We start from the raw sequence: 21,896 nt of genomic DNA, 5'->3' as shown, positions 1-21,896 counted from the left end.
CTTTTCGGAATCCGCAAACGATTGATCATGCTTGTGGCGATGGTTCTTGTTCTTTTCGCCTCTCGCGCTTTATGCGTCGAGGCCGCCCGTGGCCTGAGACTTTCTCGCGTCGAGGACCCGGTTGTAGACGATTTTGCATGGGACCTTCTTACGGAGACTACTGGGGTCGATGCGGGTGATCACTTGGAGAAGCCTGGTGAAGGGGGGCCAGAGTCCCTAGCATGCACCGAGGCAAGTCGCTCAATGGTTCAGGCAGTGTTAATGGCTAACAGGAAGAACAGAAGCCCGGCCCCGACAGACTCGACTGTCCTGCCGCCATATCAGCCTGGACCGAACTCACCAACGACGCCGGAAATATCGCCATCAAGGGTGGACGGTGCCGCTCAGCAACCGCGGGTGCCTGTCGGGCGACTGTGTGTGCTCCGGGGCAAGACATCAGCGTAGGCCTTGACGAGCTAATGGGGTGGATGTGGAATCCCGTGTCGATGAGATGCGTCCTTGGTGGAACGGGAGGAATCTGGCAGAATGAGGGGTCTACACTGGTGATCGAGCTAGATCGTCCATAAAGAGGATTAGAGTGAAAGAGGTGTATTCTTACATACAAAGCGAATATCCAGTCCTGAGTCTATCTGATTGCTCTTTTTATCCAAAGAAAAGCATCCAAAGTACGCCCAAGTCAGAACCTGACTATGCTTGCGCCTAAAAAGGTATCTCAAAAACAGTTTCGCTCAATGAAAAGATCAAGTTCGCTCTCATAAACCCTCGTATCCTTCGTTAAGTGTAATTTTTTACGCGGCAGTCGCGCCGATTGTGCCAGTGATGGAGGGCGGTGCTCCTTGCAGTTCCTCGCTAGGGTCCAGCTCGCCCTTCATCTCTTGCTCGCCCTCTTCGACCTTTTCCTTGGCAGTCTTGCCTGACTCCTTGTCTTCGGCGTCGCCGAGGCCGATAACGTCGATCCAGCGCCAGAAACCGACAGGATTGTTGCCGCTCTTGTCAAAGATGGCTTGATCGTTGTTGATGCCGTCCTTGCACGAGTCGCCATTCGCCTCATTGAACTTGTCGAGCTTATCGAAAGAAGTTCCATCCACGAGATCTCCGACGTATGTGCGCGCGATGGGGACGTTGTTCTCGCGGAGGACCTGCAACTGGGCGCGCAGGTTAAGGCGCAGCGCTCGCTCAGGCTGTTCGGCGTCGAAGATCTTCTTGGTCAACCACGGGAAGAGGATGCCAAAGTCAGATTGGTTCAGGTGAGCCGAGTTGACGACGTAGAAAAAGTTGGGCTCTGACATCTTGATACCGCTGGGTCGTTCAAAGATCTGAGGGGTGACGATCTTGGCGATAGGGTCGGGGCTCAGAATTCGCGCCTTGGCATTGAGATGTTCCTTCCACTTGAAGAAGTGCTCCGACTCGACGGCCAAGATAGCCTTGCCTCCAGGGGCCGTGGCCTTGTCGGCGTAGACAGGCAGAGGCAGGTTGAACAGAGGCACCGAGTTGGGAGCCATCAGAGGGAAGCACCACATATCGAGCAGCATTGTAAGTGTCTTTTCCGAAATCTGTCGTCGGATCTCGCTCCCCTCGGCGGGAGTGAAGAGAGGCTTCTCCATGGCGGCGACTTCGGGCACACTGGCGTAGTATGTGCTCTTCAGGAATTGAGTGATCGTAGCCGCACCAAAGCTGTGGCCCGCAAAAATGATGCTTCCAGGCTCGTGGATATTGAGCTTGCCGACGAATTGCTCAAGGCTGGGGGTCGATCGGTTCAGGTTGGTGTAGGGAGTTCCTCGATCAAGCGCAAGTACAGCCTCGTGCAGCAATCCCATCTCCCAGCATCGAATTCTCAACTGGGCTTCGCGCGCCAGATAAACCTTGGGGCAAACGTCATGGGAAATCTTCTGGTACGGGATCTCGATTCGGCCGTTCGAGGTAACAGTTCCGTTTCGCGTCTCGGGGATTCGAATGAAAGAAGCGACTGCGCTACCGTCGCGGTGCTCGGGGCAGATGACGACGATTCCGTGCGAGGCGAGCGAGCCTGCAATGTATGAGTAGGAGTTTCGGCTTCCGCCCAGCCCGTGGGAGAAAATTATGGTCGGCCATCGCTTGTTTTCGGTCGTCGCATCGTTGAGAGTCGCATTCTTGTAGACGGGGATGGTAGTATAATGGAGATGTCGCGGGAGAAAGCTAACGGGCGATCAGTTAGCAAAACAATTGCGGCACACCCAGAGCAACACTCACGAGAGAAATTCTGCCAGCATAGGGCCAATTCCAAGGAACTTAGTATATGCGACAAGATGCTGTCGCTGGGGAGTAGGCAACCAGCCAATGCGCTTCTCATCAGACTCCGAGACGGCCGGGTAGAACATGCGGTACTGGATCGTGTGGATGTTGTCGGCGCCCTCGGGGGCAGGAGAAGGAGCCTGAAGCTCCGACACAGGGATCTCGACATCGACGGTTCCGACCTTGTAAGGCCCGGTGTATTCGGGGAAGGCGGGCACGGGGCTCAAACGCGCAAAGTACGAGGCCATCTTCGAAGTTGGTGGAGGATCCATTGTAAAGGCTCAAATCGCAGGTCGGCGATGGTGGTGATGTTGAATCAAATATCCAGGGAGATCAGGTTCCTAATTAATGGAGCGACGGGAACAAAACAAAGCGATCCAATATGAAGAAAGGAATGTAATAATGTATAAAACCAAAATGAAAGGGCAAGGACGTTGAAGGGGAAAAGTAACAAAAAAAGAAGCCAAAAATAAAAATTGGTGACAACAAATAATGGGCCTAGGCCTGCTGGGCTATGCCAGTGATCGTTTGGTGACGTACGTGAGACAAGTCGTCTAGGATGCGCTATGACGAGGGTCTCTTCACATGCAAAAAAGTAGCAAAACCATTCGCTGGTTTAAAAAGTCTCCCTTGGGTTGTAATCTTACAACTTCAAAACAAAGGGGAAAAGGAGTAAGAATTGAAATGTCAGCTTCGATTTAGGGGGAAAAGGGGCAAGTCACGCGACAACTTGTCAAAAGAGATTCTTTAAAAACCGGATCTTTTGAGTGAGGATTTGTTTGCCCCCGATCTATACCTGATCGGTGACCGAAGTATGCAGGTGTCTTGTGCGCAGTTGCCGCCCACGAAGAGAGTGAAGATCACGGAAAAATTGAGTGGGCCAAAAATTACAGTGAAAACGTCATGCAAAATTTAGTCCCACGTCATCGGGGAGCAATGGCGCAGCAAAGCAAAGCCATGATTGTAATAATGCTTGATGAGTTGGCGGCCTCGCAACGTTTTAAACATGTTGCGAAATACGTCGACTTCTTTACGATTAGACCCCTCGTCTTCCGAAGATGCCGGTATCGAGTGATCTCGGGGTCTTGATATTCCCCGGTTTATCTTTCAACTACCGTCACCACGCCACCACCACGAGGCAGCCCACAAAATACCGAGGAGACTTCCGGATCGACAGGTCCGTCTTTCTCGGCCGAGTTGATAGCCCCCAAAGTCCGTTATCATTATCAGTTTAATTGCTTCGACTGTACTACCCCAACCCAGCTTCTACCAATGTCTAGCAGAGCCTCCACCCTTGATCAGACCTCCAGTAATCGCATGTATTCCCCTCCGAATAACCTCTCTCCCCGGTGATTTGCCTTCAGCGTCCTTCTTGGCCATCGCCCTCTCCCTCTCAAACTCCCTCCAAGGCCTACACCCATGACAGAACCGATGCTTGCACTCTGTATAATCCCATCGCCACGGCGTCGTGTCCTGCCTGCAGACGTGTCCGTCGTTGGGTCCCTTGTCGCACCTGCAGCACGCCCACCCCTTGACCATGCACTCGAGGTACTTGCATCCAACCTCGCGGCACGACCCCCGCGTGTAGATGACGGTAAAGTCAACGGAGCCGCACGCGCTCTCGGAGCTGTCGGTCATGTCGTCGCCTGTCGAGCAGTTGATGTAGCGTCGCTTGCGCTCGTGGCCGCAGGCGAATCGTCGGTATTCGCAGGTGCACATTGTATACCATCTCGCGTGCTGTCGCTTCTCGGGTTCGGTAGTGTTGGTGTTTTGCGAAGAGTTGACTTTGGTAAGATTTCCGAGCCAGAGTCACAAACCCGTGATTTATCTCTTTTGTGTTTGCTACTCAGTCACACAGACTGCTTGCAAGCTGACCAAACATGCTCTCTATCTTATCCCTTCGTTTAATCACCCCGTTACTCTCCGTTCGTCACAGTGTCCATCTTTGCATCACGCTCCATGTACGCCTCCACAGATGTTCCCTGCGGCCACTCAAACACCTCTTCACCCAACGTTCTGAACCCAAACCTCTCATAAATTGGCTTCCCCTTGGGAGTTGCCTCGAGGAAACATGGGAGCTTGTCTGCGTCCGCCCGCTCTAGACCCCAGCGCATGAGCAAACCCGCCGCTCCCTTGCCCCTCCAGTCCTTGTGCGTTCCGATGCACTCGAGATACCAGTGTGGCCTGTCGCCCATGTATTTGCGGTGTCCTTTTGTCATGGTTCCAAAGAAGTCGACGGCGAGTTCTCCGTGGCTTGGCCATGCTTCTACGGGTGGCGGATCATCGATTGAAGCTCCGGGGAGACACCATTTTGCAAAGGCGATAATTTCCTCTGTCGAGTCAGATGTGTCCTTGTTGGTGACGACGAGGAGTTGACAGGAAGAATCCGCAAGCTCGTCTTTAAACGAAGCGTCCCAGAAGCGGTCCGAAGCTTCAATATTCTTCATGAAGACGTGGCCTCCAATGATGGTATCCCCAAAGGCGGAGTAGTAGACGTTGCGCATAGCGTGGATGTCATCCGACCGGGCTTCGCGTAGCTGGAGCGGCATTTTAGTAACTGAAGGACTGAATAAAGGTACATGTTTCGAGATGTGCTTCAACTTTGACTTGATAAGAGGTCTTTATAAAATCGGAAATGGCCAAGCGATTGCAACATCGCGCTATTTTGCCGTTCAAACCGGGGCTCCCCACACATGCCGCTCTCCAGGATCCACGGCGAAAGAGTCATGGATGCAGCTACCCAGAGCAACTTGAATACAACCTTGCTTCCCGCCGTTCTTGATAAGACAACCAGCTGCCATTTTCAGGGTTGAATGCATCTATCTATTCTCGTGATGCTTCGTTTGGTGTTGAGACGCCATGGCTTCGCTCGGCTTTAGCTGGGCACCATCGGAGTTCAATTGCCCCGCGCGCCCTTCACATTGGACACATTGACAGCAACACTATAACTCTGACTCAACAGGATGAATCTTGACATATAAATGCCATCTCTTTCTTATTGACTAGGCTTTCTCTACTCAAAATTAAAGTAGCCCATTCACGAATTTCACCATGACCAACGACTTTGCCAAACAGCTCAAGGCTCTCCACAAGCCCTCCGCCCCCATCGTCTTCCCCAACGTCTGGGACGTAGCCTCTTTCAACACAGTCGTCTCGCTAAACGACGATGCATCAAAGCCAGTCAAGGCACTCGCCACCGCATCCTGGGCCATTGCTGCCTCGCTAGGCATCAAGGACGAGGAGCTCACCCTGGAACAGAACTTTGAGGCCGTCACCAAGATCGCTACGCTCTGCAACGCTGCCGGTATTCCGCTCTCGGCTGATCTGCAGGATGGGTATGGAGATCAGATTGCTGCGACGGTCAAGAGGGCTGTTGAGATTGGAGTTGTAGGCGCCAATATTGAGGATACTATCCCAGCTACGGGTGCCTTTTACCCCACTGATGAACAAGTTCAACGGCTCAAGACAGCCCTCCAATCTGCCGCAGATGCAGGATGTCCAGACTTTGTTGTCAATGCCCGCTGCGACATGTTCCACTTCGACACCGGCCTCAATGAGGCTGACACGATGAAAGAGGCCATCACCCGCGGCAAGGCGTACCTGGACGCGGGGGCTACAACGGTGTTTTACTGGGGTGGTTCAGGGAGAGGACTGCGGACGGCGTGGGTGGAGACGCTGGTGAAGGAGCTGGACGGGCGGGTCGCGGTCAAACTTGCGCACGGAACGGCAGATGCGTTGTCTACGGCTGAGTTGGCGAGGATTGGAGTTGCTAGGATCAGTGTTGGACCGAGTCTTTTTCTGGTTGCGCAGGCTGCCGTTAAGAAGGCGGCTGCCAGCATACTGTCTGGCGGGAACCTGTAGACACATCTATACACAGGAACTCGCTGTTGGCATCTTGGGATGAGTTATCACGACTGAATATTGATGGCATCCATCTCAACCGTGAATATTCACTCATACACTAATTCTCCCTTATCCATGGATTCTATCCCGTCCCTTGAAGCCTAGAATATCTGTGATAGTGAGGGAGCCAAGTTGATTGTGGCTCAGTGCTCATTGCAGGGGAGCTCACCAGCTCGTTGCCTAATCAAGTTTAGCCCCGGCAATGCCCATGGCCAAAGATCACCTCCCCGATGACTCCTCGCCTTCAGACAGCGTGCAAACCATTCACGAATTCTCTAAAATCTTAGGCCCCCAATGCCTCTAAACCAATCAAGCCAATCAGAATCCTTCTCGAGATCCCTTCGTAACTTGGCGCCATATGGACAGCTCTGATGCCTATCCGCGGGGGGTGCCTAAGCCCTGTTTGCCCCTCTGCCTGGGCTGTGAGATGCAGGGGTCCTGTTCCGCCTCAGACGGCAGATTCGTTACGGGAACGGGTCTTTGCTGATGGTCAGCGAGCTAGATGAGGATGAGTAACATGCCGTGAGGCGAGATGGATTGCTGTAGCCTGCTGGCGAAGTGTATCAACTTGTTGTTTTGAAGTCTATAAAGGAGCTCAACAGAGTCAAAGGAAAATACTCTTCATCTTCATTCAACTCAACAAACCTTGACTGTGGTCACTTATAAAGCCACACTAAAGCAACCCTTCTCCTTCCTAAAGCTTTGAGAGGCACATATCTTTTGGCACCTTATGTCAGACACCATGGAGTCAACAAAGAGCGGCGACGACTCGTCGGTGGTCATCGTGACCCCGGCTGAGACTGAGCCTGAGGTCAAGGAGGAGAAGACTGAGGAGACAAAGACAGAGTCCACAGAGGGTAAGCCAGAAATTCCACACCCCAAACAATACCATGTGTTAACACCAACAAAGACAAGTCAGAGGAGAAGAAGGACGAAGACAAGAAGGATGGGGATGAGGAGAAGAAGGAGGAAGAGGAGAAGGAAAAGGTCATAGTTGGCCTTTTGGCCGACACCAAGGATCTCTATGCCAAGTACGACGAGCACGGTGATCGATCATGGACAGACAAGTATCCCACAGATCTTGAGGAGGCGGCTGAGAATGAGGAGACTCAGAAGTACGCCGTCATTATCCGCAAGAGTAAGTCTACATCCACCAACATATCTCTGAACCTGCTAACACCCACAAAGAGAAGCCCAAGGAGGCCGACTCCAACAAGCCCCTCATCATCGACAGTCTCGTCATTCAGTCCCCCTACCTGAAGCGTGTCCTTGGCAAGGTCTTTGATGGGTACCCTGGCGTCTTTTGCGGTGTCTCCCGACTCAAGTTCCACGCCCCCTTTGAGTGCTTCGTTCACCGCTGGGACAAGTTCTCTGCGGCCAAGGATGACACGGCCTACGATGAGGCCACTCGCGAGCACGTTACTTTGCTGTACAACATCATGAAGGAGGAGCTCGGTGAGATCATCCAGCTTCGAGAGGATTACTTCAAGAACAGGGCTGTTGCTTTTGAGCACATCTGGACTTTGTTCCCTCCTGGCTGCACCGTCTGGGGCTCTGAGAAGGGCAAGCCTGTGGCTGTCAAGTTCAACTCGGGCCACTTTGGGAAGAACAATTGCGGTGTCACATTCTACATCTTGCAGTGCAAGATCATTGACTGGGATGGCAAGTACATGGGCTGGACCGACCTCACCTTGAGGATCCCCGAGTTCTTTGGTACTGTGCCCTTCTCAGAGCTTCCCTGCTATCCCCTCGAGCATCACCCCCGCCTTGATGCCGCCAAGGCGCTGTTGACGGAGCGTGGCCGCAAGTTTGATGAGCTTGGTGGCTACTGCTATAAGTCGTACAACGGCACCGCCATCTGGCATGTCAACTCTGAGAAGACTCGTAAGGAGACGGTTCAGTCGCGCATTGTCATTGATGGAGCCAACTGGGAGAAGTTGAACCCCGACCACACTGTCTGGCTCAACCCCATTCACACCAGCGACAACTTCAGCGACGATGATGACAAGGACGCTGAGGCGAATACCGCTCCCCAGCGTCCTCCTCTGACTGAGGACCAGCTCCTCATGACATACCCCATGGTGAGGGGTTACTCGCTCAAGAACAAGCGATGGATGGAGTTCTTCATTGATGACGTCTCTGAAGTCAAGTTCAACGACCAGGCCTTTGAGTCTCTTGTCCTTCCTAAGGACCAGAAGGACCTCATCCTCGCCTTCGCCGAGAGCCAGGTCAAGTACAAGAACGTGTTTGACGACATCATCTCGGGCAAGGGCAAGGGTATCATCATGCTGCTCTCTGGTGGTCCCGGTATCGGCAAGACTCTAACGGCCGAGTCGGTGGCCGAGGAGATGAAGGTTCCTCTGTACATCATGAGCGCTGGTGACCTTGGCAGCGATGCGTACGATATCGAGGAGAACCTTGGCCGTATCCTGGAGATGGTGGCTAACTGGAATGCTGTCCTGTTGCTGGACGAGTGCGACGTCTTCCTCGAGGCTCGATCTCCCCACGATATCGAGCGCAACCGAATCGTGTCCATCTTCCTGCGAACACTCGAGTACTACGAGGGCATCCTCTTCCTCACGACTAACCGCGTGAAGAACATGGACTCTGCCTTCCAGAGCCGAATCCACATGTCCCTCGAGTATCCTCCCCTCGACCGATCCTCCCGCGAGGCCGTCTGGCGGGGCTTCCTGAACCGCGCCGTCAGCCTCGACGCCAAGGTCGCCGGTGGAGCTGCCCACGACATAACTGAGGATGAGACCAAGGCTCTGGCAGGTTTGGAGCTCAACGGTCGCCAGATCAAGAACGTGCTCAAGACGGCTAACCTTCTAGCTTGCCACAAGGGGCAGAGGCTGTCGTTTGAGCACCTTCGAACTGTCCTCCGGGTCGAGGGTCACTCTCTGTGAGGTGTTATGGAAGGTTTCTTTGATGACGTTATGAGTTTGGCTTTGCGATGATACACTGGAACTTGAGTATTGCAACGCAGGTAGAATTGTTCCTATTTCCTTTGGACTAGAATAGCCATACAGACTTTTGCTCGATGCCCCAAATGTTTACTCCAAGTCCCAAGCCTCCCGATTCTCTCGACGCTGTCACCCACGTTCAAGTACTGGGTTCTCCAAACCATAGCGATCCTCCCTAGCGTCACACATACGGTGCGCCAACTCCTAGATGCAGTATTCGGCTGACTGACCATACCATCCCAGTACGCCGTGCATATGAGGCAGCCATCCTGCATTCCCCGCCTTGAAGGGGTCGACCATGTCGTCAACCAAGGCGCATACCGCGTTGACAAAGTGATTGTACATTCCGTCAGGAAATCTATAGCCCCCAAGGATAATGGTCAATCTTTCTTTCCATTCCTGTGACCATGGTGTTTGGGGCTCCGACCGACGGGACAGGATGTCACGAAAGTAGGGTTCTGCCACGTTCCGTGGGTCAAAGCAATCCCTCGTGGCGGCGTGCCTCCCGAAGCAGTTCCCCTCTTTGTCATGGTCACGAAGACAGGCGGCGAGGCGCATGTTGACGTCCATAAAGGGTCGCGGCTTGCAGGGACATGATTCGGTATCGCGGCACTGTTCATCTTCAGACTTGGCGCACCAACAGCCTCCACGGAACCGCATGAGAAGGCCGGTGATGTAGTAGTACGGTTCCAGAACTTCATTCTCTTGCAAGTCGTGAGAGTCTTTGATCCTTTCCTCGATGAGGTGCTGGAAAGCTGTCTTGAGGTCCCTGTAGAGGAGAGACTCGAGGAAGAGGGCTCGGGCAGCGGGTTCCATGATTGACGAGTAGGTTTGGAGAGTTTACCTACTAGGGATTTTGGTATTGGTTGTGTGGAATTTGTTGGGAGCGGCAGGTAGGGGGTCTAAAGGGGGCCTTTTGTACGTGCTGCCTGTCGTGACTAACGACACTGTCTGACGCTCAAGTGCTGTCAGCTGGCCACGGATCGTGACATGTCTTGTTGATTATTCCACTTTACACCTCAGTGAGAAAGAGTAGACTTAAGTTTAATGTGCGAATCAGTGAGGGAAACCCGTCCACGCTATGGCCATTGATTAGGTGTCGGGGAGTGGCAGCTTCACGAAAGGATATTTCTATGTGGTAACTTTAATTTAGGTGAGAGATGACTCTTATTCATCAACTTGCTATTACAGCTTAAGCTTTCTGTCGATTATAAATGGCTAAGATTTCCTCAGAATGCCTTCAGGTCTATCACCAGTCAGTGTGTCGAGGTCTCATCAGCGCCTAATGGCAACATGCGACATAAGACGGCGGGAGGAGACTTGAAAATGACCACTTGACGACATCATCGAGTCTGGCCGCCTTGATGGAGTGCTTTTTCTTCTTCTAAATGACTCTGTCATGACCTATGCGTCATTAGCATCCCCGAAGGTTATCTGAGAATGCCCAGCATAACTCTAAGCAATAGCAGCAGAGGCGACTTGATCGTGATTCCACACCACTCGGTAATACAACTGTGCGATTCCAGCTCAAACAGCGCTCCCGTAGTAAGCACGTGTGTAATTCAATGTAAATAGCCGAACTCGGCATCATTCTGTTTCATTTTCTATGAGAATGGACATGCGGTTCGTTAATGGAAGAATCCGGGATTCTTGGTGACGCGTTTCATCGAATAGGGTGCCGACAGAGCGTTGAATCAACATGCTTGGACTTCTGCTGAGCCATGGAACCAGTTTCTTAGACAAATTATTTGATGGAGTAAACCGTGATTTAATTCGTCATTTATAGCACAGAGTTCATCACATCGTGAGTAATGCTAGGGCTTTCCTGGGAGTATGGCTTCCTTCAGCTAGAATAACAATCGAGCCTTTTGTTCAAACCCCCCCCCCCCGTGTTTACTGCGCATTGTACGCACGAATCTTCGCCCGCATATACTCCTTCTCCAGGCGCTCCGTCTGAGCCTTGATGGTCTCGTGCATCAACTCATCGACGTTGCGCTCAACGGGTCGACCATACCACCCAATGATACCATGAACATGAGGGTTCCATCCTTTGTTCCCAGCCGTGAAAGGGTTGTGTAGATCGGCGACCAAGAGGCACACCGCGTCGACGAGCTTGTGGTACATGTTGGGAGATATGTTGAAGGTTCCGACCTGGCTGCCTACTCTGTCTCTCCACGCTAGTCGAGACAAGCTCGGGCGTGGCTTCAGGATGCTGCGAAGATAGGTCGTCACTTCGGTTCGTGGGTTGAAGCAGTCTCTGTCGTCACAGTGGTATCCATTGTTGTGTCTGCGCTCGCAGACAACAAGACCCATGTTCTTCCCAAGGACGGGACGGGGCTTCTGCGGGCAAGACGTCCAAGGCTTACATGCCCACTTGGGATTGTCGGTACACCAGCATGCGTACCGGTGACGCTCGGGGAGGCCGCGGATGTAGAGTCGGATCTTGGGGTCTTCGGCGGAGTTGGGCGCACTACGATTCGTAATGATCTTTCTCAGGATGAGGTTTTGGAGGCCTTGCTCCAAGTCCTTGTAGAGCTGCGAGTCGCGGAAGTGGGCGAGGGTAGCGGGATCCATGGTGTTATGACCAAGGTGGCTGGTTTTTGGCCTTGGTTGGATGGATTCGAGGTGAGGTTTACTCGCCAGGGTTTTTGAGAGAAGCGGGATGGAGATGGTTGAGAACGGAAAACGGGAAGATAGAAGCGAGGGCTATTCTGTAGGCGTTGTTTGTACTGATGAACTGAACAGGGTGAAGTTTAAGTAGGTATTGTTCAGGCTATACTAAAACGTTGGCATGCCTCGTTTACGATGGCATTGTGTATCCCACCGAGAACAGAACATTCAGATTCAAAGTGTTCGATCCTTTGATGAGAGTTAGTGAACAACATACAAAAGGTAGGCATAACAGGGCCGGCGAGTGGCAAGTTACTGACATGTAGAGCTTTATAGAACCCCAGAGGAACAGGTTTGACAGATGTCATGCAAAGCGACACCAATATTACATTTGGATTTGATATGGATAGCAGACTAGATGGTAAACCCGAGACATCCAGAGCATATCGCCATCGCACCAAGGCCATATATGAGATGGCATGGTGACGATGATAGTTGGCAGTGCACTGTCAGGGCACTGTCAGTACACCGCTCATAGGATCACGAATTCACTGATCGTCCAGTCTCATTACTTTGCATTTTTTTCTGCTGACCATTCTTGTGATTAACTAGCTTGTACTGGCTTCTAAGGTTGTCTTGATCACTGGGCCAGACTCACCCAGGAGTCATGCTGAGCCAGAATGTGAATGAAAGTCTAGTAATAGGAACCGATATTTTCTTGTCACTACTCTGCAGCAATCTCCATATCATGTAAAAACAAAATACATATCCTCAAGTCTAGAAAACCAGTTGGAGCCCGTATATGCACTCGACCGTGATATTGTGAGTTGCTGAGTCGAGCTGAATCAAGGCAGTTTATTAGGGTTATTAAGTGCATGTGTGTCTTTTAAACTACTAGATTTGATGTCATTCTAGCCCGCAAAGGATCGTGATCGTTTCGTTTGTATCTACGATATATGTAGGTGTTATGGCAATGAAACGGAAGTTGACCAAGTGAGTAAATACTCCTATTTGGGCTTCCACTTAGCTGCTAATCCATTTCCCTTTTCTCGATAGATAGAATGGTGATGCAATTCATGCACGGCATATCGACAATGACGCCGTGAATAAACTGGGGCTTTACTAGGCAACCGCCCATTTCATCAATTCACGCGAACATCTCGTGCTTGAATGACCCCGCTCGGGATCCATACCCGATCTACAAGACTTGGATTTGTCAATAACGCCCTTCCCCTCAGCCTCTTGAGATATAAAACTCCAACCTCAGCCCTTCGTAAAATAATTGCACGACCAAAATGGCTTCATTCAAGGCATCTAGCATCCTCATTTTTGGGGCTACTGGCTCTATTGGCAAGTATATTACCAACCACATTGTCAACGCCAAGCCTTCGTTTCCCAAGATCAGCATCTTTACTTCTAAGGATACGGTCGCCAGGAAGGCTGATTTCATTGGCGAGCTCAAGTCAAAGGGTGTCAATATTATCACGGGAGATGTCAGGAATGAGCAAGATGTCAAGAATGCTTATGAGGGTGTCGACACTGTCGTCAGCGCCGTGGGCCGAAACGTCCTCGAGACCCAGATCGACCTCATCCGACTTGCCGAGGAGTCATCCTCTGTAAAGTGGTTCTTCCCCTCAGAGTACGGCACAGATATCGAATACGGCCCCCAGAGCGCAACCGAGAAGCCTCACCAGCTTAAGCTCAAGGTCCGCAAGTACATCAAGGACAATGTGAAGCGTCTCAAGTACACTTATCTGGTCACCGGACCGTATGTCGATATGTACTTTACCTTGTCGCCAAAGGCTGTCGAGGCGGGAGGCTTTGATGTTGCCAACAAGAAGGCCGTTCTCATTGATAACGGTGAGGGCAAGATTGGCTTCACCACGATGCCTGAGTGAGTTTGTCCATTGTTCATGCGCATCAAACATGACTAACGCCTTTCAGCGTCGGAAAAGCCGCAGTGGCTGCCCTCCGCCACCCCGAGGCATCTTTCAACAAAGCACTCAAAGTCCAATCCTTTGTTGTTACCTCCAAGGACATCTTGGCCGAGTTTGAGAAGCAAACCGGCGGAGAGCCATGGACGACCACAAGCTATACCCTGCACGAGCTTAAGGATGCGGAGCAAAAGGCATGGAGCGAAGGGAATCCAAATGCCGTCTCTTACACTCTTCGACGCATCTGGTCAGAGGGTGGAACGCTCTATGAAAAGACGGATAACGAGAGCATTGAGTTGAAGGATTCGGAGCTGGAGACGCTTTCGGATGCTGTTACCCGAGCCCTTACAACCGGCTGGTAGAGTAAAGTCTTGAGATGAGTATCTACCAAAGTAAAGAATCAACAGGATACCCTGCTCAAGCAAGGTCGAACTTTCTTCCCTTCCTCAGAGCCTCAAATGTCCTATACATGCGCTCCTCCTGTAGGGGGGTGAACTCGTGCAAGCTACTTCAGATCAGCACCAGTTCGAAAGCAATGACAAAGTCAACCTACCAATCATGGCTACTATAGTCCATGTAATTGTGAATCGGATCAAGGCCAGGCTGATCAGGGCAGGAATCTTGTCCAACAGGGCAACCCACCGTGGCACTCAACGTTGCAGGCGTGTCATCAATGAAATCACCATCGCCCGTGCAACTGAAGCCATCGAAAACATGAAAAAGACCAAGCCAGTGTCCGACTTCGTGAGTCGCAGTCTTGCCCTTGTTGTCCTCTGTCGAAATCCATGGAACACCTGGTCCTCCTGGGCTCACATGGCAGCCGTCATACACGGCCCAAGACGTGCCGTTGATGCCCGTGTTGACGGGGTCTTCGACAGGCCAGCTGCAGACACCTGTGACAGAGCCCTCAGTCATTAGACCCGTTTCAAAGTAAATATTGAGATCATCGTAGTTTCCCTGACGGAGAGCCAAGTCCTTTTCTCTGAATCGAGTAACCGACGCCCATTTATCATTGACAGTGTGCGTCACATCCTTGACGACGAACTGAATCCTGTGTGGCGCAAACGTCTCGTTCAGGACTTTCATCTTCTAGTTGTAAGCTATTAATCACGGTATTTTTGCATCATGACTTACTTGGTCCGCGAGCATCTGGTCCGTGACAAAGCCAGCTTGGGCTTCACTCTCAACCACGTGAAGGTAAGTCGAGATAATCAAGCCCTCGGCCCGCCTTGAGAGAGTCGAAGGTTGATCATTGCTTGCCTCGGCTCTCTACGCAGCTCGCATAGCACGTGCCGCGTTGACGGCTTCGCGAGCTGGTCTGACGGAACCGCATTGGTGTTGAGCAAGACCCAAGGAAAGCGAGGATGCAGCAAAGAGAGCTGCCAGAAGCCCTTTGAGTTCCATATTGAAGTTTTGACCTCGGTAAGTTTAGAACACTGCCAGATTCTTTGTATTAAGCTTAAGTACGCGCATAAAAGCGATGTTACTCGTACTCGCCTCTAAAGGGGCTAGACCATCCTCAACCCATAACCGTACCGAACGGCCTATATGCTCCTTGTAGCATAGATCGTCTATAAAAAGACGGCTACTTAACCCTGGTCTCTTCGTATTAACAATGACGTGATAGTCCCGCTTGCATTGGCACCTGGGACCCATGACCCATAGCCGCCTCGTATTCCCAAATTCTTCCGCTTGGACGTTTCAAATGGGCATCTCTGATAGGCCCGGGGACTAGGGGCAACGGCACTGATTTTCTAGAAAGCGGAATGATTTAAGGTTTTGGCAGTTCGTAAGGGGCAAGGAGGGAGCATATAAATTCGGGGCTGCCTGTCTGTCTTTCACTTTACTCAGTTCCTCATTGGGTGACAGCCTAGCTATCCAGAGAAGACTGCAACATCATGGCGTTTCGAAACTTTCTTCTGGCTACGTCCTTGGCCTCGGGCTTATCTTCGGCCGCAGTTCTTGATCTGCCCATCGTCCACCACAACAGCTACGTAAGTGCAACCAAAAGTCAACAAGATGCCCCCTGCTCGTAGAGTTGTAGGATCTCGTAGAGTTCGACGTTGGAACACCCGCTACGACATATCGCTTGCTATTCGATACTGGAAGCGCAACCTCTTGGATGGTCGACCAAAACTGCGCCGAAGAATGCACCAACTTTAGCGGGTATGTACAGTGAAGCATATCAAATGTGTCTGCGCTGACACTTCCCAGTTACAAGAGGACTGGATACAATGTAGACAACTCAACCACCGGAAAGCTGACTGGCAGATGGGGCGAGATCGAGTACTTTGGTGGTACCACCGCTGGTCTCATCGCCAACGACGTGTTCAAGGCCGGCAAGGTTTCTTGGAACCAGTCGTTCATTGCCGCCAGCCAATCATCATGGGGCAACATTCCGGGCGAGGGATTCTTTGGATTGGCATTCAACTCCATCACCGTTGGAGCCGCCGACACCATCATGTACACGCTGGCGCCCAAGCTGGATGCTCCCAAGTTCGGCCTCTACTATGGTCCGGCGAGTGACACCGCTGATGGCGTCGGCAAGGGTGGTTTGACGCTTGGTGCATCCAAGGCCTCTACCTACACCGACGGCAAGCTGGTCAAGGTACCCATCGTTCCTACAGATGGAAAATACGACGTCTGGGCTTCCGTCATCAACTCAGCCACCGGCTCGCGAACCGTCAACGGCAAGAAGGTCAAGAAGACGACAGACCTCAACGCCGGACGAGTCGTCTTCGACACGGGTGCCGGAAGAACCTCCCTCCCCAAGGGACAGATCCAAGCCGTCTACGAGTCGATCGGCATGAACTGGACCGCCATCATAGAAGACGGCTACCGACCCCTATGCAAGGACTTCAACTCTACCTGGTCCGTCTCGTTTGCTTTCGGGGACGCCAACGCCCGCAACCCACCTGTTGTGACCTTAACCGGAGACCAGCTTGCCACGCCGGGCTTTGCGATGGAGGAGAAGTATTGCTGGCCTCCGTTTGACGAGGGTGACTATGAGGGGCTTACACTAGTTGGAAAGGACATTCTCACGAAATTCTACACTGTTTGGGACTTTGGCGCCAAGGAGGAGGCTAAGTATAAGCCAACTCTGAGCTTTGGCACATTGAAGAAGGGGTTCAAATAAGGTATCTAGCTGCTTCTAAGGTTATTGGGTGGCAAGATGAAATTCACAAAGCTTTGCCCAATTTTAAATTCTAATGGCCCACGTTTGTGGAACGCCTTGAAATCAAGCTCGACCGGAGGGTGTGTGAAGAGCACGTGCAGGCGTGAATAGGGCGCTGTGCAGTGAAAGGCGCAAATAAGATTCAAATCTTGATTGGATCTAATACTAACAGCGAATATAGCCTTGTCAGACCAGGTTATGTCAGTAATAATCGCCCATATAAGTGTTGGTGTTGTAGTTGTCATCCATCTTATTGAGACGAAGCGTATACACATCATCTCTCGTTAACCCCCCTCCACCAGATGCTCCACTCGCCATGACCAACCTCGTTTCACGTCCAAGATATCAGGTCTTTGCCTTTTATCTAGACAACTGTCGTCCCTAGAACCTTTCTTGTTTGCCTGCGGATCCATATCTTCAAGGAGGGGAGCGAAGTTGCTGTCTAGATGGTTTGGCATGCATCATCAGTATGATGGATTTACAGAAGATGAAAAGTCGAAGTCTCTCAAGAGCTTAGCTTGGTCTCAAATTTTTGGGCTGAGTGACCCAGATGTTCATTTCCGTTGCACTTGGGATGGAAAGACGTATATTAGTATAGAGAAGGGAAAAACCTCGAACGGATACAAAACCCTTCTTCGGGCACAAACAGACAAAACTTGACGTATCCTTAGAGCCTACGTTTGTTCTTTGACGCTTGCCTCTCTGCCCTCTATACAACGACTTCCTAGTTTACCGCCACTTCAGCCGCTATAGGTCGCTTCGCTTACAAGAAATGAACGACATGGTTGACAGGAACCCAATCAGGCTAATGCTCGCCAAAGCCCCAATAATAGCCAACTTCCAGAGGATGTTCAGCACACTTCTGGATGTCCTCTAGCTTGTAACCTTCGGGCAGGTTTTTAGGGTCCCATTCCTTGACACCAAGGCGTCCACACTTTTCCTTGTCGCCTGGGGGGTGGCCGGCGGCCATGGCCACCACCGCAAGAGCAGCAGCAACAAGAACTTGAGGTTTCATCTTGGGATCCTGCATTGGTCAGACTGTGGCCAATCATGATTAGGTTTGAGTTTGAACATACTGAGGCCTAGGCTGCCTATGACCGTGGGGAAAAGTCGATTGTTTGATGGACAGGTTGTTGGAGCACAATGAACTGAATAGATGTGATGATTGATGTTGAGCTTTCGAATGATTTGAATTAAGGCATCGAAATACAAAGAACATCTCATGATGCTATATACTCGCACTTCATCCTCCAATACGTGGCTTCTGTCTACCAAATTCTGGTGCCTACAATTCATGACGCTCCTCGTTATTCTAGCGAGGCTTTACTGAACGACGTGTTCTCAAAAAGTGCGATCAAGCAAACAAACATGGGTCCGCTGCGCCCCAAATAATCCCAAACAAGTTGTCGCGATTTTTCAATTCACGATTGCCTAGCCAGGATCAGAGGAAGAGGCCAGATTTGTAGTTATGGGGAGGATCGTGAGTCATTTATTGGTGGTTTTACGCCCAGCAAACGACCTTTGTCCATTTAGCTTGGCAACATTGCGTCTACCCCTGTTAACAAGACCTAGAAATCATGGCTCAGCAAACGTAAGACGCGCGAATTGTCAAAGATCAGGTGGTTGGTTATGCAAAAAGAGGCAATTGAAAACAAAAATGGAGAAATACCCAGCAACCACACTTGAAACAAAACAACTGACATCACCAGCAATCACCCGCTAACTCAATAGCAGTCTAGCCCCAGCGAGAAGCCATGATTTATTATCCTCTGCTGCTGATAGGTCAAATCTTTTCGAGGCTGATGGTAGGTTGACAAGGGTTGCCCATCTTGGGTCTCTCCTACTGGATCCAGGCTTTGAGGACCTTGATGGCCTCGTCGAGCTGGCTTGGAGGGAGAATGGCGGGAAAGTCAGCACATGCTCAATCTTGGGTCAGGAGACTGAAGATTTTGCCTCTTTTCAATATTCGGACACTTCATTGATACTCGGTAAAGTTGTAGGTCGAACACATCTACTTGTGTTAGACATGTCCAACATGCCTGGAGGAAAGCCCCCTCGTATGCGATCAGCGTGCACCTCTTGTCACGCCGCCAAGGTGAGACAATATTTTCCCTAAAGTAGTCCATCCCGCTAACTCTTCTTAGGTCCGGTGCACGGGAGAAAAGACGGGATGCAAAAGATGTCTACAGTCAGAAATGACTTGCACGTACGAGGTATCGCTCGTGGGCAGAATGACCAAGAAAAGGCGGAGGCAGAAGTGCAATGGCAGGGCTCACAACACGGATGATGAGACCCCGGTTGAATATCTTCATCCTCTACCGAGATCGGTTTCCTGCGGTGATCAAGACTGCCTGGACCCATGCAAGCTCGCCATCAGCAGCCCTGGTTGTTACGACGACCCCTCAGCTCAGCATCCGTACGACCACACCCTTGGTCAAACCGGAAACGGCGATCCCCAGTCACAGTATCCAGCTGTTGAGTTCAGAAATAACAGCGTGCACGGCCCTTACTCTGAAATCGAATCCATACTCCCTTGTTTGAGACAAGCCGCCGACATCCTACCCCTCAGCCCGGACTCTACCTGGCTTTCTCCAAGCACATCAGACTCACCTCCCAAAGATCAATGGAGCCCGGAGCCTCAAATTACTTCGGTAATTTCAGAGCTATCTACCATGCTAGAGTCGCTGGAAACACAAACACGGTCGAAATCTCAAGCTCTAGATAAGATACTCCAGACCAACCGAGCCTGCATGACCAGTCTCGGCAAGATCCTAACCACAAGCGAGTACTCTAGCTACAGGAGTGGCGGAATACTCGTAGTCTCCGCTTTGGAGCTCATCATTTACTCATTCGAGGAGGCGGTCAAATCCCAAGGATGGGGAAGCGAGCCTAGCTCACAGACTTGCGGGAGCTTGTCAAGCGTGAAATTTGGGGTATTCGAGGTGGATCCCGAGGAGCAAGCTGCAATCATAAAGAGGATAGTCTCTAAGGAAGTAAAGAACTGTCTGGAAATAGTACGGAACTTGGCAGGGGAGTGTAGGTGCCAGGGGTTGGAGGGGTGCAAGTCATTAGTAGCCCAATCATACTCTGCATTGGAGCAGAGGGTTGATAGGTTAATACTAGACCTTCAAACCTGACGAATAAAGATGTGTTTATTACTTGTCACCATTTAAAGTGCGTTGTGGGAGGCAACAGAAGAATCAAAGCCCTATCGTGCATAGGTGAAAAAATCAGATCCCGCCCTCGGCTTCTCATCAGTCTGGTTGCCAGCCTGGTAAAGAAATTGAAAAACAGTAAAACGCTTTAACTCGCATAAATCTAACCAATATTGTGTATCAAAAGAACCCCGAATCAAGAAAATTCTCTACTGGGCTGGTTTCCGTCCACGGGAGAAGAAGAGCTGCTGTTCTCCTCCAATCTCCTTTGGCACCTGAGATCTCGTCGAAGCCCACTTCCAAGCCCAGTCCTCCAAGCCAGTTTTGTCATAAGCCTCCTTTACATCGTTTTCGGTAAATCCCATTCGCGTCATGGTGTGATTTGATAGGGCTTTCGCTCGAGGGGCGTCTGGGCAATTACTCTCCGAGATGGCGACCCAGTCGACAATGATCAACACTCCACCTTCTCGAAGCCGCTCCGAGAGTTTTGCAATCATCTTTTTGTGGTCTTCGACGTGGTGGAGTGCCATGCACATGATGATTAGGTCAAAGTTGAAAAATTCGGGCGAATTGAGTTCCGGGGAGGGCGTTGATTTCGGGTCGACTAGATCTCCTTGGACGGCCTTGACTTTTTCGGGTGAGAAGCCTCCTTTCAAAGCCATGTCGTTATACTGTTCCACCATTCCGGAGGAGATGTCTATGCCTCGAACGCTGGAAACGAAAGGCGCTAGAGCCTGTTCACGTCAGTGCTGATCAAGGACTGGGCATCGGGGCAGCACGTACTCGAGATGCAACGCCATTTCCACAGGCATAATCTAGGATCTTGGTAGGTCGAGTTGACGGAGGTTGGATGCCAATCCAATCAATGTTTGCGCGGAGCTCCCTTGTGATCTGGTTACACAGCTCCACGATCCAAGGCCACTGAAACACAGCGGGAGCAACATTGCTGGGACGAGTTAGTATGATGGTTGACCGGGTATGTATAGGCACATACTTGAAGTGAGCTTTGTTCTGTTCGCCGAGTGTCATATCATGATCATGAGGAGGTCCGTGATGGTGATGATGAGTATGATATTGAAGGTGATGGTGGTGATGGTGGCTGTGGGGAATCTCCTCCATGGGTCCGTCGTGATCCATCGTGTAGCTGGTGGAGATTGAAAAGTCTTGGCACAATGTCAAACTAGAGCGAGGGATTTGATCTGAAGGATGCCGATACCAAAGAGGAAGAAGCCGGGTTTATAAAAACTCAAAAATATGGGAGGGACAAGAGGGTTGCTTGGTCTTTCGGTCCGCTGTTCTTGGGTCGGTCACCGAAAAAGTCACCGTGAATGTATCCGGGTCCGTTGTCTCGGCCGCCGAAGGGTCGGACACTAACAGGGTGGGCCCCGAACAAGACTCCGTGATGGAGAAGATCCGGAGGGATGGACGGTTACAAATAATCTTTGAAAAATATTTCGGACAGTTATCTGTGTGGCTATGATCTGACGAGTTAATTGTCGAAGTTGGGATCCCCTCCATTGAGGAGGCACTATCAAGGCATGCCAGAGCAGGCAGAAGGCAGAGGTGACACATAGAGTGACTGTAGTTGATAAAGTCTTTACCCTTTTATTAGAACATCTTGAAGTTATTTTATATTATTTTATATAAATTTCTTCATAATACCTGAGAGGGGCTAGGTGACCCTTTCTCCTGTTCTGGCGTCTCATGTCATAAGGCTGTTATCGGTAACCGTTGTTATCAGAGCAGGTGGTGGTGGCAGGTACAGATGAAACCCACTCTCTGCAAACGTTCGCATGTCCAAGAGGGGGTTTTTGAGTTGAGTACACGTCTCTTCATCATGGCCCAAACATCTCTCGTTATTTTTTGTCGATAAGGTCTCTGGCAG

At 51.0% G+C, this 21,896-nt stretch overlaps 10 protein-coding genes across 10 annotated transcripts; 4 read left to right on the top strand and 6 right to left on the bottom strand.

The window, feature by feature from the left end:
* Positions 1-788: 788 nt before the first annotated feature.
* On the bottom strand, positions 789-2,519 carry LRP88_06299 (platelet-activating factor acetylhydrolase; the record flags this gene model as incomplete). The annotated part of the gene is made up of 2 exons (XM_083242839.1): positions 789-2,175; positions 2,230-2,519. 2 exons carry the CDS (start codon positions 2,517-2,519, stop codon positions 789-791), a joined length of 1,677 nt encoding a protein of 558 aa, XP_083101775.1.
* Positions 2,520-4,187: 1,668 nt separating this feature from the next.
* On the bottom strand, positions 4,188-4,820 carry LRP88_06298 (acyl-CoA N-acyltransferase; the record flags this gene model as incomplete). Its single annotated transcript, XM_083242838.1, has 1 exon — positions 4,188-4,820. The coding sequence occupies one exon, from the start codon at positions 4,818-4,820 to the stop codon at positions 4,188-4,190; it is 633 nt and encodes a 210-aa protein (XP_083101774.1).
* A 502-nt stretch (positions 4,821-5,322) lies between these two features.
* Positions 5,323-6,132, top strand: LRP88_06297 (phosphoenolpyruvate phosphomutase-domain-containing protein; the record flags this gene model as incomplete). The annotated part of the gene is made up of 1 exon (XM_083242837.1): positions 5,323-6,132. The coding sequence occupies one exon, from the start codon at positions 5,323-5,325 to the stop codon at positions 6,130-6,132; it is 810 nt and encodes a 269-aa protein (XP_083101773.1).
* Positions 6,133-6,916: 784 nt separating this feature from the next.
* On the top strand, positions 6,917-9,080 carry LRP88_06296 (P-loop containing nucleoside triphosphate hydrolase protein; the record flags this gene model as incomplete). The annotated part of the gene is made up of 3 exons (XM_083242836.1): positions 6,917-7,031; positions 7,085-7,312; positions 7,363-9,080. 3 exons carry the CDS (start codon positions 6,917-6,919, stop codon positions 9,078-9,080), a joined length of 2,061 nt encoding a protein of 686 aa, XP_083101772.1.
* Positions 9,081-9,341: 261 nt separating this feature from the next.
* LRP88_06295 (uncharacterized protein) lies at positions 9,342-9,953 on the bottom strand (the record flags this gene model as incomplete). Its single annotated transcript, XM_083242835.1, has 1 exon — positions 9,342-9,953. The coding sequence occupies one exon, from the start codon at positions 9,951-9,953 to the stop codon at positions 9,342-9,344; it is 612 nt and encodes a 203-aa protein (XP_083101771.1).
* A 1,077-nt stretch (positions 9,954-11,030) lies between these two features.
* Positions 11,031-11,711, bottom strand: LRP88_06294 (uncharacterized protein; the record flags this gene model as incomplete). Its single annotated transcript, XM_083242834.1, has 1 exon — positions 11,031-11,711. One exon carries the CDS (start codon positions 11,709-11,711, stop codon positions 11,031-11,033), a length of 681 nt encoding a protein of 226 aa, XP_083101770.1.
* Positions 11,712-13,042: 1,331 nt separating this feature from the next.
* Positions 13,043-14,043, top strand: LRP88_06293 (aromatic alcohol reductase; the record flags this gene model as incomplete). The annotated part of the gene is made up of 2 exons (XM_083242833.1): positions 13,043-13,641; positions 13,692-14,043. The coding sequence occupies 2 exons, from the start codon at positions 13,043-13,045 to the stop codon at positions 14,041-14,043; spliced, it is 951 nt and encodes a 316-aa protein (XP_083101769.1).
* An 84-nt stretch (positions 14,044-14,127) lies between these two features.
* Positions 14,128-15,085, bottom strand: LRP88_06292 (uncharacterized protein; the record flags this gene model as incomplete). The annotated part of the gene is made up of 4 exons (XM_083242832.1): positions 14,128-14,161; positions 14,235-14,760; positions 14,812-14,950; positions 15,005-15,085. The coding sequence occupies 4 exons, from the start codon at positions 15,083-15,085 to the stop codon at positions 14,128-14,130; spliced, it is 780 nt and encodes a 259-aa protein (XP_083101768.1).
* A 494-nt stretch (positions 15,086-15,579) lies between these two features.
* On the top strand, positions 15,580-16,817 carry LRP88_06291 (aspartic peptidase domain-containing protein; the record flags this gene model as incomplete). Its single annotated transcript, XM_083242831.1, has 3 exons — positions 15,580-15,675; positions 15,726-15,851; positions 15,903-16,817. 3 exons carry the CDS (start codon positions 15,580-15,582, stop codon positions 16,815-16,817), a joined length of 1,137 nt encoding a protein of 378 aa, XP_083101767.1.
* Positions 16,818-20,220: 3,403 nt separating this feature from the next.
* LRP88_06290 (S-adenosyl-L-methionine-dependent methyltransferase) lies at positions 20,221-21,148 on the bottom strand (the record flags this gene model as incomplete). Its single annotated transcript, XM_083242830.1, has 3 exons — positions 20,221-20,745; positions 20,795-20,957; positions 21,006-21,148. The coding sequence occupies 3 exons, from the start codon at positions 21,146-21,148 to the stop codon at positions 20,221-20,223; spliced, it is 831 nt and encodes a 276-aa protein (XP_083101766.1).
* Positions 21,149-21,896: the final 748 nt, after the last annotated feature.

Source organism: Fusarium phalaenopsidis (assembly GCF_050370095.1).
Source record: "Fusarium phalaenopsidis strain FUZ10S chromosome Unknown contig_32296, whole genome shotgun sequence".
Classification (NCBI taxonomy): domain Eukaryota; kingdom Fungi; phylum Ascomycota; class Sordariomycetes; order Hypocreales; family Nectriaceae; genus Fusarium; species Fusarium phalaenopsidis.
Note: the sequence above shows the minus strand (reverse complement) of the source record. Positions and strands in the feature narration are given on the sequence as shown.